The 17,965-nt window shown below is 52.5% G+C and overlaps 6 protein-coding genes across 6 annotated transcripts; 1 reads left to right on the top strand and 5 right to left on the bottom strand.

Moving 5' to 3' along the window:
* Window positions 1–541: 541 nt before the first annotated feature.
* Window positions 542–2,359, bottom strand: CGGC5_v006360 (putative transcriptional regulatory protein; the record flags this gene model as incomplete). Its single annotated transcript, XM_032031093.1, has 4 exons — window positions 542–1,479; window positions 1,536–1,801; window positions 1,855–2,220; window positions 2,328–2,359. 4 exons carry the CDS (start codon window positions 2,357–2,359, stop codon window positions 542–544), a joined length of 1,602 nt encoding a protein of 533 aa, XP_031889284.1.
* Window positions 2,360–5,471: 3,112 nt separating this feature from the next.
* On the bottom strand, window positions 5,472–6,826 carry apdF-14 (Aspyridones efflux protein apdF; the record flags this gene model as incomplete). Its single annotated transcript, XM_032031092.1, has 2 exons — window positions 5,472–6,613; window positions 6,667–6,826. 2 exons carry the CDS (start codon window positions 6,824–6,826, stop codon window positions 5,472–5,474), a joined length of 1,302 nt encoding a protein of 433 aa, XP_031889396.1.
* Window positions 6,827–7,219: 393 nt separating this feature from the next.
* CGGC5_v006358 (putative acetyltransferase) lies at window positions 7,220–7,994 on the bottom strand (the record flags this gene model as incomplete). Its single annotated transcript, XM_032031091.1, has 3 exons — window positions 7,220–7,294; window positions 7,351–7,747; window positions 7,822–7,994. 3 exons carry the CDS (start codon window positions 7,992–7,994, stop codon window positions 7,220–7,222), a joined length of 645 nt encoding a protein of 214 aa, XP_031889285.1.
* A 2,962-nt stretch (window positions 7,995–10,956) lies between these two features.
* Window positions 10,957–11,849, bottom strand: CGGC5_v006357 (Uncharacterized protein; the record flags this gene model as incomplete). Its single annotated transcript, XM_032031088.1, has 2 exons — window positions 10,957–11,504; window positions 11,606–11,849. 2 exons carry the CDS (start codon window positions 11,847–11,849, stop codon window positions 10,957–10,959), a joined length of 792 nt encoding a protein of 263 aa, XP_031889101.1.
* Window positions 11,850–13,501: 1,652 nt separating this feature from the next.
* On the top strand, window positions 13,502–14,131 carry CGGC5_v006356 (uncharacterized protein; the record flags this gene model as incomplete). The annotated part of the gene is made up of 2 exons (XM_032031087.1): window positions 13,502–13,606; window positions 13,664–14,131. The coding sequence occupies 2 exons, from the start codon at window positions 13,502–13,504 to the stop codon at window positions 14,129–14,131; spliced, it is 573 nt and encodes a 190-aa protein (XP_031889102.1).
* A 1,060-nt stretch (window positions 14,132–15,191) lies between these two features.
* Window positions 15,192–17,962, bottom strand: bglO-0 (putative beta-glucosidase O; the record flags this gene model as incomplete). The annotated part of the gene is made up of 2 exons (XM_032031086.1): window positions 15,192–16,097; window positions 16,160–17,962. The coding sequence occupies 2 exons, from the start codon at window positions 17,960–17,962 to the stop codon at window positions 15,192–15,194; spliced, it is 2,709 nt and encodes a 902-aa protein (XP_031889095.1).
* Between the last annotated feature and the right edge of the window lie 3 nt (window positions 17,963–17,965).

Here is a 17,965-nt window from a genome sequence, read left to right as displayed (position 1 = left end):
CCATCCGCTTGTTTTGGTCCATGCTATGTAAAGGCCCCAAAATGGCTTCATAAATGGCAGCTGAAAAGGCTGCCCACGTCCTACTTCGTCCAGCATCTTATTTGACTGGATCCGCTGGTTCACGAATGCTCATCTCAGTACCTCGTCATAGGCGACAGACTGCAGCATCAGAGAGAGCGGGCGCGGCGCTTCATGTTGCATCTGGGAACCTGGGGAAGTTACACAACCCCGCCTCCAAAGTGGATACGCGGGGGTCACGAGGTGGTTGACCCCATCTTCCCCCAAAGATGCCCCGGTTTCTGCGGTCCCGAGTAGGTGATGCGGTGAGGAGACTGCATCCGAGTTCCGACATGTGTGTTCCGAAGCCCTGTCGACAGGTCGCCTATATGGCCTGTCGGGATGTCCTCGATGGTCCAAGCACCAGCAGCGGCGGTCTTAGAGCCATCGCCGTTGCCATTGTGACGGAGATCCCACTGTCCTGGGCTAGGCTGATGCTCAGAGCCAGCGCCGGATTTTCTTCTTCTGTGTCGGTACCGCGTGCTCATGCCCAATTCTCAGGGCTGATGCCAATATTACCCACACTCCACCTGTCCAAATCCATGTTCCCATCCTCATCACGCTCCTTCTCGTCAATGGGCCTGGCAAATTCGGTCAAGAACCGTAGCATCCAGCGGTCCATGCGGTAGCTCGTGTTCATGCTCTTGCGACATAGCTCGTGGAAAGTCTTGAGGCGGACGAAGCACACCTCAAGCCCCGGCCAGTACACCCGCAAGGCCACGAGGGTGTTGAAGTGGCGCTCCAGGGTTGCCCGCGCGTTGGCAATTTCGGCCTCGTCGGTCTCGAAAAGTAGCGTGTGGATGAAGATGGACGACGTGATGACGATGATGTGGCCCAGCATGTTGAACTTGGCGTCACAGCCAGGCGTGGTGTTGGCAAGGTCGATGATACGCGACATGGAGACGGCGTTCTCTTTGCATTTCCGGGCAAAGATCTGGGCGGTCGGGGAGGCGGGAAAGCGCTGTACCTCATCTAGATACTGATAGAAGAGCAACTGACTGTAGTGATAGTGACCCGTGTGCACAGCTATGAAGATACGGCCCAGGCCTTGGGCGGCGAAAGAATGCAGGTTGCTTGGGGTATCGCGGAGACTTGGGGGAAGCTCAAGCTCCCAGGCCTCAAGTTCCTGCGCGAGGGTCGAGACAGTCTCGTCGATGTTTGTTACTGTGGAGTCTGATGTGAGAGACTTGATGGCGTCGTTGACCTTTAGCAGGATGCTGTTCAGCTTGATCATCTGGGCTATGAGCGAGTCTTCCCGGTTTGGTGACAGGATAAAGTCAAAGTGGTTGTTGTTCGCACGGGTCATATTAAGGAAAGTTGACTCGTTCATCGGTAACGGGACGTCCATTCGCCGTTCCATGAGACGCGGAAGGTTGACACCAGTTGATGACCAGACATCAATCATGCAGAGCGACCAGTAAACTACGGGTGTGAGCGGGCGAAACAGCCTCAACGTACGCATGAGTTACGGTACGTACCTCTAATATGAATCTCCCTCTGCAGCGGGTCCGGCGTGGGCAGGTTTGGGAGGTCGAGATAGTTGGCTATCCTACATGCTGCTGAGTAGAAGACGCTTTCTGCGCCTGCCTCTCCTTCTACAATGGAATATGCACCAAGTAGGACACATGCCTGTATGCTCGTGAGAGATACATCTCGAAGGTTGAGCAGCATGTTGCACTCGTTGGCAAAGAGCTCTCCCCTCGATATCGGAGCAATGCCATTGAAGATAGGATTTGAGGAGAACCTTAGGCAACTTAGCAAGGATTCGCTGGGGTAAACGGTCCGATAATGACATACCTTGCTGACAGCGCCATCATGCCATAGACAAGCGCCAGAGGAGCAGTCCCCTCATGCAGATCCAGCATGAAGCTGGGCCGGTGGAAGAGGGAGTGGAGACAGTCGTGGATGTACTTGAAGTACAGCTCCACCAGCTCGAAGCATAGAGCCTTGTCGGAAACAGCGGCGACCGGAGTAATGCCAGGGGGGCTGGCGACGATGATCTCGGTGACAGAGGGCGTCGTCGGCGTCGCGATAGACAGCGGGCTGACGGGCACGGCTTTGGGCTGGATGATGGAGCCGGCGCGTGAACAGGCGATGTTCTGGGTTGCGCAGTAGGTGCACTGGCCGCCGCCGATGGGCACCTCGCACTTGCGCCGTCGAGCGCTGCCATGCCGTCGGTGAGCGATGCGATCATCTCCAAAGTCGGACGAGGCCGGGAATGGGGGGAGGAGAGAGAAGGATTCCCGGGAAGGGTTCGGCTGACGACTTACCGACACGCCGAGCACGCTGTTGAGTATCTCATCGTCGGGGGCTGGGCTGTGGTCGCAAGGGATAGACGGAGGCGAGTCGTGATCAGAGAGAGAGCCAGATCCTGATGGCGAATCGATGGTCCAGTCGAGTCGCGTCCACCGCGTCCTTGATATGTCTCTGGCCTGATGTGAAGTTCGCTTTCTTTGAGCAGCAAAGGCCGTTCGAGTCGACGTTCGGAACAAGGCGATCAAAAACAGCAAGTCACACGCTCGTCTCCTAGCTCCTTCCTTCCCTCTTTCCCTCCTCCCCCAAGGCAGGTGCAGGCCAGGCCACTCCTGCAGCGGGCAAAGTGGCACTGGCCCGGTACGGCCTCTTTCCCCCGCTTTTCAACCCCCATTGGAGCATCCCCAGTGGCTCGGCTAACGGGGGACGCCCCTCATATATGGGTCTTCTCCGCATGCCTGGGCCGTACGGAGGTTCTGTCTAGCCGGATCTGGTTAGCCCATGAGTGGATCCCCGATGGATTTGCGGAGCGACGAGCCGAAGGCTTTCTTCTGGTCGATGCCCTCCACGAGTGTCCCCTCCCTAAAAGCTCCTGATCCTGAACTGCACATCCAGCGGTTCAATGTCACGCTCCCCGTACCTGCAATACCGCGCCCGCATAACTCTCCGGATTCATGGCCCGTCCATCGTTGGTTCGGTTTGATAAACTCGGTATGAGTGAATGCGACTCTGCCAGTCTTGGACACACCTCCGCCCAATCAAGCTCTGAGCCCACCCTCGAGTCCTCCATGAGCCTGTCGAAATGAGGGGCCCTGAAGCCTAATTTTCGCTGGTGGATGGTTGCGCCGCGCCAGTAGACTATCCTGGTTCGTCCGAAATGCCCGCCGATCGTTCTTGTTCCTGTCATCCCAAGCTTGCTCCAGGATGTATCGATGAGGAAACTCGCTCAAGTTCGACTGACCTCATGCAGCAGACGAAGCCCTCTGCATGTCTCAAACCGTTGATTCCGCATCGTCTCCGTCGTCTCCGAAGGGCCGTGTTCCTGACCCCAGACGGGTGCTCCCGCAACCTTACAATCTCTCGTCTTGCCACGCGGAAAACTAATTAGTAAACCACCCCGTGTCGCGATCCGGGTCGATGCGACCTGGCCGCATATCTAGAGCCATGCAGCTGCAAGTTTCAGCTTCTTCTCTCCAGATATGACGCCACTGGATCGTCCTTCCTGCTATTCTTGGCCACGGTGTTGTCTTCGGGCTGCCATAATTGGCCTTCGTTGCGACCTATGTGATCAAAACAGCGCACTTGGACTCAAACTTTCGGCCGAAGTACGAGGTTATTTGGACATGTGATCATGAGTTGTCCTCCCCAAGCTCTCCATGCATCAGTCTGCTGGTCTCTTTCGCTCTCGAGGTTGCAACTCCAGTATAAACGCATTGCATTAGCTTCCGTCTCTTAAGGATTAGCCGAAAGCCGAAGGCATCGGGCCGTCGAGAGGCTAGATGGTAGACAGGTTGAACAACAACAGTCTCGGATGGAAATCTGGCCTTTGAGTTAGTTGTAAGTCAGCTTCTAATAAAGAACAGCTGGAGAACAGCTATATCTTACGAGATACAGAAAACAGCCTCCCCAATAAAACCATATACAAACGTGAATTTCCGGGAACCTGTACCGGAGATACGGAAGTAGTCCTGACGTCCTCTATGGGCTGCCGTGGTAATTCAAACCTGAAGGCCATATTCCTTGCCTTTGGGGCCGCCCGGCAACGTCAGGTTCCCGCCGCACACCCAAGCGAAGTTGAGTCACGGATAGATGCGTGTCCTCGCGAATCCGAACGAGGAATCAGGTCAAGTCTTCGTGCGAACAGGCTAACACCCATAACCAGACAATGGTCAAAGACGATTCAATCCATTGAGCCGTGTTGGATATGAGGGCATGGGGTGATCTCCGTGTTTTTCTTCGGCTTGAGGTCGGTTACTTCGGATATCGTAGATTGCCAGGCGGGTTTCCTCAAAGACATCGGCATAAATCGTACAGCTCCATTCAAAAGACATGATGAAAACGTTCAGAAGCATGCACCCACGCAAAACTCGCCATGGATGTCGAAAACTTTGGAAATCATCCATAATTCACAGCTCACGGCCAAAACACTGGTATTATGTACTCTGGTTCCAATCCCGATTTCCGCCAGCGTGGAGACAGGTAGGTGATGATTTCCGCCAGTCCCGTCGAAGCAAAACCGCTAGTGGCGGGAATCCGACCGCTGAGAATGCGGGGAGATCGGCGGGAATGGCACGGCGTCTTCCACTCAATCGGTGCCGTTGGTTCATCTCCCATGCAGGGGTGCCGGATTCTTACAATAAAGGGTTTGACTGATGACTGGGAGCACCACGAGGGACGCTTTTTTCTGTTATTATGCGTTTAGACTTGTGCTTGCTAGCTGGCATGATACAATTTCGCTCGGCAGTTGTTTTCGAGCCGGTCAATGAACCTCTTGGTTTCTGGTTTGAAGTTGTATGCATGAGAGGCCCATGCGTGCACCCAATGGAACTTTGCAGTCTACCACAAGGTCTGATTCCCCACCTTCTTAGAACTATCCAAATCTAATGTGACTAATATTATGAGATTTCCCCCATTTCTGAAAGGACATGCTGATATCCGCAATGGAATGGCGGTGGATCATCTTGAGACTCGTCCCCGACCACAACACCAGAACGCTAGCCCCATCTTCGAACCGAAACCAAGTGGGACAGCAAGCCCTCGTCTCGCGCACTTCGCTAATCCAATGGAATCATATTGCCATCAGTGGCACCAACCTGCAACAACAAGCGTCCAACGCCCCAGCAGCCTCATTGGCTAAGTGGTATAGCGCCTCACTAGTAATGAGGAGATCGCCTGTTCGATTCAGGCATGAGGCAACTCAGAGGGTTAAATCCCCTCACAGGACCATTGCTTTTGCCGTCTTTTTTGCAGTTCCTCGCTTTTCGTTTTAATAGGCGTTGGGCGGGCACCCGGATTCTAACAACCGACAGCCTTCAAACAACAAGGATGCAGAATGAGGTTGGGCTTGTTTATTGCATAGTGGTACATCTACTAACAGGCTAGATAGACAATTTAATTTTCTTGCTATAACCAATCTCCCTATCGTGAGGCCATCTCCAAGCTTAACGTCCATCGCCTCTGCGACACAGCGGCCAGACCAAAGCTCCCAGCGACGAACACAACATCGTCGACCCAAGAAAGATGATCAACGGTTGGAAGTGACCAAGCCCATATTCGCTCTTATTCACCCTCCCCGCCATGAGCGCCGCAGAGATGGGACCGATGAGAATGTTCCCGAGCCCTTTCCCAAAAGCCATCAACGCGTAGACCGGCCCGGGATCATCAGACAAGACGGATCCGAACCGCTGCCACAAGCACGGGAAACCACCCGTGGCCAGCCCGAAAATAATCGAAAAGACCAGAAGCGATGCCAGCGATGAGCCATAGCCCCAGATCGTGAAGCTGGCCACGGCAGCCGAGAAGGAGGACACGAATACCAGGGTGAGCACGTTCTTGACCCGGTCCGAGACGTAGCCGAGGGCGAGCTGGCCGAATATCATGGCGAGATTGTTCGCGGCGAGGATTAATGCGCCCGTTGTCCCAGAGAGGCCTAAGGAAGTTGCATATGTCGGCAGGTAGAGGGATGGGATGTAGTAGCCCAGAGCCTCGAGGAGGTTGACGAGGGCGAAACAGTAAAAGAGCGGTTTCTTGAAGAATGTAAAGTCGTCTTTGCGAAGCGTGCCTTGCCTGGAGACCGGCAAGCGCCCTTTAAGAAGCGGTATAACCGGCAAAATAGTAGCAAATTGGACGACAGCCATTGCCCGCAGCGTCGTCTGATAACCGTACTTCGCCAGCAGCCACTCCAGAAGAAAGGGCAAACCAAAGCCGCTGCAGCCAGCGCCAGTCGACATGATACCGAAGGCAAACCCGCGTCGCTGGACAAACCACTCATTCAGCATACGGAGGACGGGGTAGTACAACAGGGTAAACGCGAAGCCGTAGAGGACACCCTGCGTGGCAATCAAGCCGGGCACTGATGACATGAACGATGCGACAGCGAGTGAGACGCAGCAGCCCAGCCAGCCGACGACAATCATGTGTCGCTGCCACACCTGAAAGCGCGCCACCAGAGGTGTCGCTATCGGGCCGCCGAGGAAGTAGACACTTGTCGCTACGGTTCCGATCACGGCGATATTGGAGTCTTGCTGAAAACTTGGGTGTTTGGTGTAGTAATCCTGGAACACGCCGTATGACAGCGGGAATCCTGTACAAATGCGTTAGCAAAACGGCCCATTCTAATGACCAAGGGCCGCATACCCCATAAGACAGCCTCGACTACAAAAGAGCCAAACAGAAACTTCCAGGCAAGCGGGTCTTTATCTGCGGGGGGCAAGGACTGGGCGAAGGTATCATCGTTAGTTGTCGCTGGATCTTGGGCTACGCCTCGAAGCTCAACACCCTGTGTTTCCGAAGGCATCGTGTCAGAGGACGCCAATGTGGGTATATGGTTGTGAGGAAGAAGAGTGGGTGAACTGCGATATCGAAGCAACAGCAAGCCGTCTTCTTATGTAAATTTGTACCCCGCTCATCAGGTCTCCCATGCGGGATTATTTCCGAAGTTGCATTTCCGCCAGCTTGGCAAAAGCCGGCCATCGTCGTCGTCTTTCAGGTACCGTGTCTAGCTACAGGAGATCCCGTTGTTCGCTCATTTTTGGCAGCTATTCGGTTGATTTACCACATCTCGCTACAACAAAACAAGTATCTACTCGATTTCATAAAGGCGTTGATTTACTACTGGTCATCTATCATTCAAAAACCTTAGAACGCACAAGTTTAATTAAGAGAGAGATAACAGCAGTTCAAATCTAATTTATTTCTGTTTCCTCTCAATCTTTCTCAGAACTCTAGCAGGGTTTCCAGCAACTACGTGGTAAGGCGGGACGTCCTGAATAATGTCAGTCCTAGTCAACATCAATAATCTCTTTCTCACATGAAGCCTACCTTGGTAACCACGCTCCCTGCTCCCACTACACAGCCATTGCCGATCGTCACACCAGGAAGGATGATGACGTTTCCTGCCAGCCAGCAGTCATCTCCGATCGTGATAGGCTTTCCATATTCTGGGCCATTCGTGCCATCCCGCAGGTCCGGGTCCAGTGGGTGAGTCCCGCTGTAGAGGGAGACATTTGGGCCAAACATGGTTCGGGACCCAATGGACACGAGGCACGTATCGATTATCGTGCAGTTGAAGTTGATGAAGACGTTCACGCCAACTTTGATGTTGGTTCCATAATCGATGTTGATGGGCCTCTCAATCCAGGGATAACTCTGCAATACTTGGTCATCTTCCTCAGTCGATGCGCCAGGGGCAGGGAGAGGGGTGTCGTCATTCGTTATCCTGCCCAGTCGTTATTGAATAAGGCACTCGAAGGAAGGAAGGGCAAAAGAAAAAAGAAGACGCTCGCCGCTCACTCTTTCCAATGCTGTGCTATTTCTCGCCTGGTCAGGTCGCCTGCCCTGTTGAACCGGCCGACTGCTTCGCCACAGCGTCGTCTGGCTGCCACAAGATTCGGGGTGAAAGCATAGTACAGCTCGCCCCGCTCCATGCGGGCGAGGTTATCCGCCTCGTCAACGTTGGGGACCATGGCAAAATTGAATTGTCCGTTTAAAATAAAACGCGCAAGAAGGCTTCAAAAAAGCTGAAAATTGAGAGAAACACCTATTTGAAAAGATTGGGGAAGAGACTTAGCTCTTAAGCTTCATGTGAAGACCTCTCAGAACACTTACAACTGCAGCAGGGGAGACTGTGGCCCTCGAGCTAATCCTTTTTCAGCTTTAACTATGCGCCGGTACGTACCGGGCCAACGCGACAACTTTCCTTTCGCTTTATCCGAAGCTTCTGTGAGGAGTGTTTTCCGTAAACAACGCAAATTTGTATTCATACCTTACTTACTGCTTCGAGCCAGCCGATCTCGGCTACGTCCACAATTACTGGCCGCATCAATCACTCAAGTCCAAATCTCTGACTTCCTATTCTGGCGTCTCTCAATAGACCAGCCCCTACGTTCTGTGGACCCCGGCTCCCACAGGCTGTCACCGAGGGTCCACCGAGTTTCCAGTCTCATCAGTACGACACAACTTCTCTGGGTCACAAGTCTAACCCAACCAATTCGTTAGCATGAGCAACCACCAGACGTCGATTCCAAATTCAGTAAGCCCGTCACAAGTACCTGCTACGCCAAGTCAACGGTCAAAGACCGGCTGCCAGCAATGTCGCCAACGCAAGAGAAAATGTGACGAAACCCACCCACGCTGTACCTCATGCATCAAACGAGGGCTCTCCTGCAACTGGCAGCCTCCTCAGCGCTGTAGCCAGCAGATCGCTCGCCGCCGCCATGCATTCAACAAAGACTTTGCGGTCCAGTCAGAGATGCGCTCTCTGATCACCGTGTTCGCCCTCCCACCGGCATCTGTACAGGACCGATTGATGTCGCATTTCCGCGCAAAGAGTCCCCGTTGGCTTTCGGCAAGTGGCGGCGAGAGAAGCGAAGATTATTTGGGACTCATAATCCCCGTTGCAATTCGGAATCCTATCGTTCTAAATTGCATTCTGGCGTTGGCTGCGGGCGACATGTGCAAGTATGAGCCGGCGAGCTCCAACTTGCTCGGCCTCACGCATGGCTTCTATGGCCAGGCCGTGGCTGGAATCAACGCAGCTCTGAATAAGCAGAATGGTCGGTCTGGAAATGCTGCAGGTTCATCGCATCTCAGCGATGGCCATGAAGTCTCTCCGGGAGACGACGTAGTACTTGCAATCATCCTCCTCTGTGTTCATGAGGTGAGACTCAGCTTGCGGATAGTAAACTCGCACTAGAATTACTAACCAGCGTAGGCTGTCAACTACACTCATAGTGATAGGCTCATACCCCATGTCAATGCAGTGGCAGCTCTGTGTTCTGGCAGTTGTCAAGACGCGGGGACAGATTCTCCTTTGCGAGCAATCACTATTGAGATATTCTGCTACTTTGCTGCCTTGATATCATTCTCCCACGGTCGAGAGCTTAAACTCGACTTGGCATCTCATATTTTCAACTCTCCTACTGTTTGGGGCAACGGGTTTCACGGAACTCTGCTAGTACATCGATGCCGCGAGATCTTTTCAACCATTCTTAAAGTATCTGTTCTCATCAAAGACGCTTCCTTAGTTTCGGCAGTTCCTTACCCTGTTGCCATCGAGCTTCGAAAATTCGAAAGCCAACTTCTGAGCCTATCAACCGACGCGGAACCCGGTGCCGCGAAAACACACGAAGACACAACTTCAGAGCTATACCGGCTCGCCTGTCTTGCGTATATCAAGCTACTTCTTACGCCAACACTCAGCCATCGCTCTCTGGAAATTCAGCTTCTTGTAAGGCGGTTTGTTGTCGAGCTCAGCCGTCTCCCATCCGACTCTCCGGCGAACAACATCTTATGCTGGCCACTGGTTGTCATTGGCCTTTGCTCGGTGATGGCGGTCCACCGTCGAGACATTGGAGGGAGACTGAGGAGGATGCACGAGACTTCGTGGAGGTCCGACATTGTAAGCAGAAGCGCTGAGTTCTTGTCCCAGAGATGGAAAGAGGATGTGCCATGCGATCACGAATGCAGGGAAGAACAGTCTCCAAGTGTGATTCAATGCGCGTGTAACACCTCACGCTGCATCCCAAATGCTGCGAGGCGACACTTTGATGTGCCAATAGTATTACTTTAGTAACAGAGGTCGATATGGATTCAGGAACGGGAAGCCATTCAGATCCTCAAGTTACCTAAGAACCAGTGAAGCATCGCGCTATCTACAGGCACTTATTGCTGAAGAGTCATCCATACGTGCTGCTCATAACTTCAGAAATTGTCGCGTACGAAACTGCTGTAAGGAAGCTCCTTCGCAGGCAGAGTAGTACACATCAATACACAGAAACGATCCTCTGCCCTATGCTGGTCTCATAATCGCTGTCCCTGAACCCGACCATAACAGATGGTGACTAAGTCTTCCGACTCTCAACAATCAAATTCAAATACTTTCATGCGTTTTGTACAATTGTGCTTCAATTTGCAAATATAAAAAATGGCAATATTATCATACTAGATATTAAAAGGTCGGCTTTCTAACATAATGCAACAGATGTAATAACAAAAGCGCAGCCTTTTTGAGTCTGTTTTCATGTAGCCGAATGACGTATAAGCATCGCGGGTATATCGTTCTCCGTTCGAATTGCGCATATTCCATCGTGTCGTCCACTCATTGACCGGACCGTGCCGGCGAAACCATGTCGTTGAATCCCCCATAACCTGAGTAGATTCCACCAAAAGAAAGGAGGCCTCTGGAGCCCCGCATACGCCGCACTTGCGGTGTAAAGACCGAACCCGACGCGTCGTGTCCCGCATCTTCCACCCATGACAACAGCAACCGCTGGCATCTATGGGTATCTTCATCGGTATCCATGCCGGGTAAATCATCAAGAGCCGGCGGTGTGGTGTTGCGGGGTACGGATGTGGTGACAGCTCATGCCTGTTGAAGCCAAAAGACTATTCCCGTTGCTGTTGGGCCCGCCCAGGATACCCTGTGAATCACTCCATAATGGGCTCTCCTCTCCTGAGTCGCCATCCTTCTCTGACCAGCCAGAAGGACGCCATGACGGGCGTCGTCAAAAGAGCGAGCAGACCACCGAGGACGCCCTTGAAGATTTGCGGAGCCCATTGCTTTTGGAAATACCAGTCCCAATCACTGCCTGTTCCTCGCTTGCCAATCGCGACCAAGATGCCAACCGAAGGCGCCCATAGTAGGAAAAACGACACGACAAAGATCAGGCCGATGCGAATGAACTGATCGACGAGGAACGCGGGCCACTTCTTGGAGCGTGCCGGAACAACTTGCCCACCATCGTCAATCGGAGCCAAAAGCATGAGCCATCGCCAGAGAGGACGAACAGGCTCTCTGTAAAAGCCAATAGGACGGATGGCCCCGTTCTTCAAATCGTGCTCGACAAGAATAAGCTCAATGAACCACGTAATCAAAGTTTGGACGAGGATGGTGACCACTGCATCTCCGGCGAGGGTGTTGGGCAGTTGAAACAGGCAGATAGGGTGTGTTGCCAAGTTTTGGAATGAATACATGCCTGCAAATCGATTGTTAGCTTGCTATTCAAGTTTCCTCTTTCGCGCCTGCACTTTCGCTGGTAGAAATTCCAACGGCTTGGAAGTGTCGAGTTGAACTCACCATAGGCGATGCCAAAGTTTATGCCTCCAGACAGAATAGCGGCGCCGACGCCGTCAAGCCCAAAAATGTAGAACGCCTGATGAGCCGTGAATCGCAGGGTGGGTTGTTTCTCGTGGTGGCTATTTGGCCGACTCTCAATGGCGGTCTCGACATCGCCCACGCGTCCTCCACTTTCCTCGACAGCATTCCCCTGCGATGCCTTCTGCTCCGAACTCTCCTCCACTGTCTGTTTCCAGAATCGCATGTTGGCTGTTGGTCCAAGGTTTCAGGCTCTGGCCCAGATCTTGTTCGAAAAGTCAAGAAAAAGAAGATGTTGCGATATCGTCGAACCAGGACGCGTCGTTCAGCAAACCATGCTTTCTGAATTCGGATAGTTGGTGTGGAAGTATATCACTAAAGACAGAAAGGAGGGCTTCGGTGATGGTGGGTTCCAGGGTTCGGCAGCCTTTTTTCTTTTAACAAAAAAAGGGGTCCTGGATGAGGCTGACCCATGATCGCCGCTAATTTCCGGAACGACCGGGGAGCGTCGTCGAATTTTTTGCATGTCCATGCTGTTGCTCGGTCAGTGGACTGTGAGATGGGCATAATGGATGCCAAAAAGCAAGCGATCAGTCAAGCGACATGCTAAAATCCACTAGTTTGTTGTTGAGTGGTGAATCCGCACGTACAAAAACAGGCCCGTGATCACTCGCCACCGCTTCTTGAAGTGGGATAAGTCAGCGCACAGACTGCGCTGCAAGATCGGAAGAGCCGGGGTTGCTACATAATTCGACAGTTGATTTGCCATCTAGAGTCATAGGGCAGATGCAGGTGGACACGCCTGTCTTACCGTTCTATGCGTGATCGATCGACCTTATCGCAAACATACCCGTCTTGCATGATGCTTATGTCGAGGCATGTTTCCTCTTCTGGATACTCGAATCCTCCAGAGACGTCAGTTTCGTAATGGAGGGACGGAATCCGAGCTTGAGTTTCGGTCAAAACGTGGCTGTGCATCTTCGATAACATGCAGAGCCGGTTTAGAGTTGTTCATGCGAACACGGGGCCTGGGACAAGATTCGAAAGACAGACTGGAAGAACCAGAATCAAATGCCACGATGGTCCCAGTTCCCCCAGTTGCAAAGACGTATGCGAACGCGGGAGCCACATCTGCCAGCGCATACGGATCGACAGGTGCCCGCCACCACAAGCTTTCTGGATGGGTTCCCCATGTGTGTCGGGGTGGGCGGCCCCGCTTGGACTGACTGATCGCCTCCGGTCCCGATGGGGGCCATCCCGGATGCAACGGCTGAAATGGATCTCTTCCGCGCCCACCGTCCGTTGCCAACACCGCCTTCAACATGGATTTTCCTACGATGTTGAACCCTTCGAGAACCATCTCCCACCAATCACACATGCAGTGCATGGAACGAGAGACAACGGGTCCACGATCGAGAAGGCCCAGTCCCGTTCCAATGTGCATCAACCGCCCTTTTTTGCGTCTCATGTCTGATGTGAGGGGAAACGAGCGGTTGGGCCAGGCTTTACCCCTCTCTCTATCCCTTGGAAAGAAAGGGCGATGCAGACCCATCAAATATGCTGTTTAAAGCACCTGACATCGAATGAAAATGCCAAACAAACCAGGAAACCAGGCCTACATGAGATCAATGACTCGTCAATCCGTGAAACGACCGTCTTGTCGGGCATACATATATGTGGCTGGTCGTACCCGCTCGCGCCCCTGATCCCCCGCCCCCAGCTTTCGTTCCACCAAGGCCGAGCGACTGTGACATAAGAGGCGAAAAAAACGATCCAAACGTGCCAGGTGCACTGAGAAAAGAACGGAAACGGCCTCTCTGATTGTGAAAACGCGTCGCCGAGCGCAACAACGAAGCTTCCTCTCTGCGAAAGGCTGAAATGCTGGACGGTTACCTCTGCGACCCGGACGAAAAGACGAGGGGATCAGCCATGGATATCGACGAGAAAAGCACTGCCTTTTCAGAGGCACAGATGTGCGCGACTGTGAGCAATGTCTGACCCATTTCCTGCGCGCTCAGGCTGACTCTTTCGCCGTCTTAGCCGCCCAACACCAGGAGACACACCATCAACACCGCGATGACTACGACAATCATACCAGAACCCACACCTCCCGTCCCCGATGCCCAACGCAGATTTTCCTGGCTCCCGCGGTCGGCAACGCCGTCCCTTCGCAGCCCCACCTTCCGCCGACGCACGGCGAGCCCTTTTGACGACGATGACTACTCGTATTCCGACAGCAACCCCTTCAGCGAGGACTTCAGACAACTGAACGAGTCCCCCGAAGGAGACCCCTTCCGAGATGAGAACCCATTTGAAGACGGGGAGTACGAGCTACCTCCAGGACCGAAGCGAGAGGGAACTTGGACGAAGTTCAAGAAGGCGATGAGTCCGAGGCGGGCAATCAGCAAATGGAAATATCGAAAGGTTAAACCTGGTGCAAACAGGACAGAAAGCCCAGATCAAGACGAAGAAGTGGACCAAAGAGACCCGCACGGACAGGTCTCTTGATTCCAGTTTCTTATGTTTTTCTTTTCTTTCACGGGGCGCACTATGATTTACTGGGATTTTGGGAAAGGGGTATCAAAACTTACGCGACGAGAGCGAGCCGGGGTCTTGCTCTTCCACACATACACACGATACCAGCAACAACAGATTTTGGATGGTCTACGTTGTCTTTGTTTTCCGAGGACTCTGTAGTTGATATCCCGAGAGCAGCGCTCTCTCAGCACATTTCAATGCGAACATTTCACACACAATCGTCTATGCTTCTAGGCGGCCATGAATGAGTATCAGCGATGCCGAGTGCTTCGCCATCAGACACTTTGACCCGTGTACTTTCTCACTTAAAGAGGTCGTGTGCAAATGTCATCTGAGGTTGTGGCAAGCCTGTCTCAGTAAGAGTTCATATTATTCAAAGGATCATCTCTCAGTAAAGTTTTGGCTTTGGTCCTGCTGAATACCGGACCTGTCAGTGTCATAATGAGGGTGCGCATCCGCATGAAAAAGTCAATTCAATCCGAACCATAATCATCAAAACGTCAACCTAAGAGCTCTTTCAAAGTCTTACGTTTGTCCAAAGTGCCACGTTTTCTGACGTTTGGTTTTCCCTCCGACATCAAACGAGCCTATCGTTGGCCAAAGCATTCCCAGATTCTTCTCTGTCAATGACTTGGTCTCTGATGTCAAGCTTGCATAAATGAGACGTTGGGAGACGTGCATGCGCTCAGGCGAAATCGCGAGTTACCTACTATAAGGGGCCAACAGAACTTTTCAGCATTTATGCCCTTGAAGCCTGTTCGCCAAACTGCTTGAACGCCAAGGAAGCTTCAGACCTCAGCAGTTCCAGCAGGTTAAAATGCAATATTCATGCGATGGAGTCCTCCAAAACGGGGCGGGCAGGTGACGAGATGATACCCCTTAACGGAAGCTACCATGGTTTAATCGAAAGGTCAGATTATGGATAGCCCGAGAGCTGGTGCTGAATTATGCTGCGACCCTTTTTCTCAACCTCCAGGACACAACTACGGTATTATGCATTTCTCTAAACGATGATATGCGGCTATATCCGCTATGACTTGGGCTTTAGAGGCAGAACGGGCCATTCGTAATCTCTTTTGACCGTAACCCGAAAGTTCCACTCTCCGGCTCCGACGACCTCAGTTGTCTCCCCTTCTATTCCCGGAAGGACCACCTCCATCGTGACACCGTGTGGGACTGAAACCTTCAGTTGTAGCGTCTCTGTCTCATCCTTTTCCTTCAAAGTACGCCATGAGCAAGAAACGGTACCGTGACGACTGAGATGGGTAGCAGATGCATGGGTGAATTCGGCCCCGAGCACCGGCGCCACCCGACAGCGAGTCCAGCCCGGTTCAAGCCTTTGGAGTCCTGCCACCCTCTCATACAGAAACTTCGCGATGGCTCCAAAGGCGTAGTGGTTGAAGGATGTCATCTCGCCAGGGTTGATGCTCCCGTCGGGCAACATGGAATCCCATCTCTCCCAAATGGTTGTTGCGCCCATGGTGATAGGATAAAGCCAAGAAGGACACTCCTTCTCCAACAGCATGCTGTATGCAACCTGGGTATGACCCGTAGAAAAGAGGGCTTCACACAGGAATGGTGTTCCTGCAAAGCCGGTAGCAATCTTGAAGTTATTCTTCCTCACAAGTTCAACAAGTCTCGCTCCGGCTGTGATTCGTTGTTGGGGGTTGAGAATGTCAAGGCAAATTGCCACTGCGTATGCTGCTTGCGTATCTGATACGATGCGGCCATTCTGGGTAACATACTCTTGATGAAACTCTGTCTTCGCGGCGCCGGCTTCTTTCTCGAATTCGGCTTGTTTGTCTTTGTGTCCCAAAATTGCGGAAATTCGGGCCATGAGACTCAGGCTTTGGATCAGGAACATGTTGGCAACCATCTTGGCATCAGTGGGCGATTTCCAAGGTGCGTCGGGAGGTGCCGCTGGATCAAGCCAATCCTAAGCGAAGTGGTCAGTCTTCGGTTCAAGCTGTCATAAGTCTGGCGTTCAAGGCAACATACCCCAAGCTGGAACACTGAAGTATCCCATAGGTGAGTCGCTCCGGACTTGTTTCTGGGCAACACCCTCATCCAGGTCAACATACTGTTGTACTGCTGCGCCAAGATGGTCTCATCGCCAGTCTCCTGGTACAGTGCCCATGGACCGAGGATAGTCACGTCGTGCCATATCGCACACGGAACTCTCCTGCACGAGATCGGATCCGGCAATGTTGCATTAGGGCTCACCATTGGAGGAACACCGCCAAGGACACCTTGGTCATACTCGACGTCGATGAGCCAATTCTTCAACATGCCAAAACAGTCGTAAATGAGAGAGGCAGTGGGCGCAAACAAGGCCAGATCGCCAGACCAGCCGAGCCGCTCATCGCGCTGTGGACAATCAGTTGGTACTGAAAGGAAGTTTCCTCGCATGCCCCAGGTAATGTTCTCATATAGCTTGTTGAGCATGTCATCGGAACACGAGAACAACCCGACAGATTTCATATCGGTATGGCACACAACTGCCTCGACAGAGGTCATGACATCGTGATCGCCGGTCCATCCATCGATTTGGGCATATCTGAAACCGTGAAAGGTGAACCGCGGCTCATACTGTTCCACCTCAGCGCTGCCCTTGAGGATATACTCGTCGACAGCTTTGCAGATCCTCAATGGACGAGTTCCAAGTTCTCCGTGCTCCAGGACTTCAGAATGCGAGAGCTTGATGATATGGCCTCGCGAGCCGCTGATGTTCGTCAACTTAAGATAGCCAACTAGATTCTGGCCAAAATCGACAATCGTTTTCCCCGTAGGTGTGGTGATTTGATCCACAGGCTTGATAACCTCAACTCTTCTGACGGGCTCGCCAAATCCAGCGACCAATTTGGTCGACCCGGGTAAGAATGGCAACACAAGAACAGGCTCCCAGCGGGACATATCGAAGTCCGTAGTGGTTATCGGGTCGGACCATTTCTCGATCTCCAAAGTCGCATCATATTTCTCCCCATCGTATATCTCAGCAAGCCTAATGGGGCCCCTAGTGACACTCCAGGAGCCATCGGTGCCGATGTACTCAACGCGACCATCAGAAAATGTGATCTCGAGCTGCGAAACGAGTGCTGTATGAGGGCCCCAGATGTTGCGATGCCCACCCTCGAAGCCAATCCTGCCAGAAAACCACCCTTCTGCAACTCTGACCCCCATGCAGTTTTCTGAACTACTGACGTTCAGTAGATTAGTGACATCGTAGGTCTGATATTGCAGTCTTCCGTCGTATGAGGTCCAACCAGGAGCCAGGAAATAATCACCGACTCTCCGGCCATTGATCTCTGCTTCGTAAACTCCTTGAGCAGTGATGTACAGGCGAGCTTGAGCTACGCGCCCTTCAATAGCGAACTCTTTGCGGAACAGTTGTTCGGGATCCGGCGCGGACGTCCCAGGGCCCCAAGGTGCAGCAATGCGCTCGCAGTGCCAATCTACGCGATCGAGGAGACCAACTTCAAGATGAGATGCTTCACTCCAATCCGTGCATATCTCATCTTTCCCCCAGATCCTAACGCGGACTGAGACCTTTTGTCGAGACTGCAACGGCTTCGAAAAGGGCCAAGGGACAAGAGAGCGCTGAGCCGAGACGATTTCTACTATCGTCACTCGAGGTTCCTTGACATTCGCCGCATGTTCCGACAGCTCAACTTCGTATGATCGCTGAGCAAACTCAAACGTTGCATTCCGAATCTTCCAAGAGATACGAGGAGTTGTCTCTTGAACCCCAATGGTGTTCGGTGCGTGATAGTGTTCAAATTGAACATCGGTTACAATAGCCATGAT

Source organism: Colletotrichum fructicola, assembly GCF_000319635.2.
Source record: "Colletotrichum fructicola Nara gc5 chromosome Unknown KSG_Nara_v1_contig03, whole genome shotgun sequence".
Taxonomy (NCBI): domain Eukaryota; kingdom Fungi; phylum Ascomycota; class Sordariomycetes; order Glomerellales; family Glomerellaceae; genus Colletotrichum; species Colletotrichum fructicola.
Note: the sequence above shows the minus strand (reverse complement) of the source record. Positions and strands in the feature narration are given on the sequence as shown.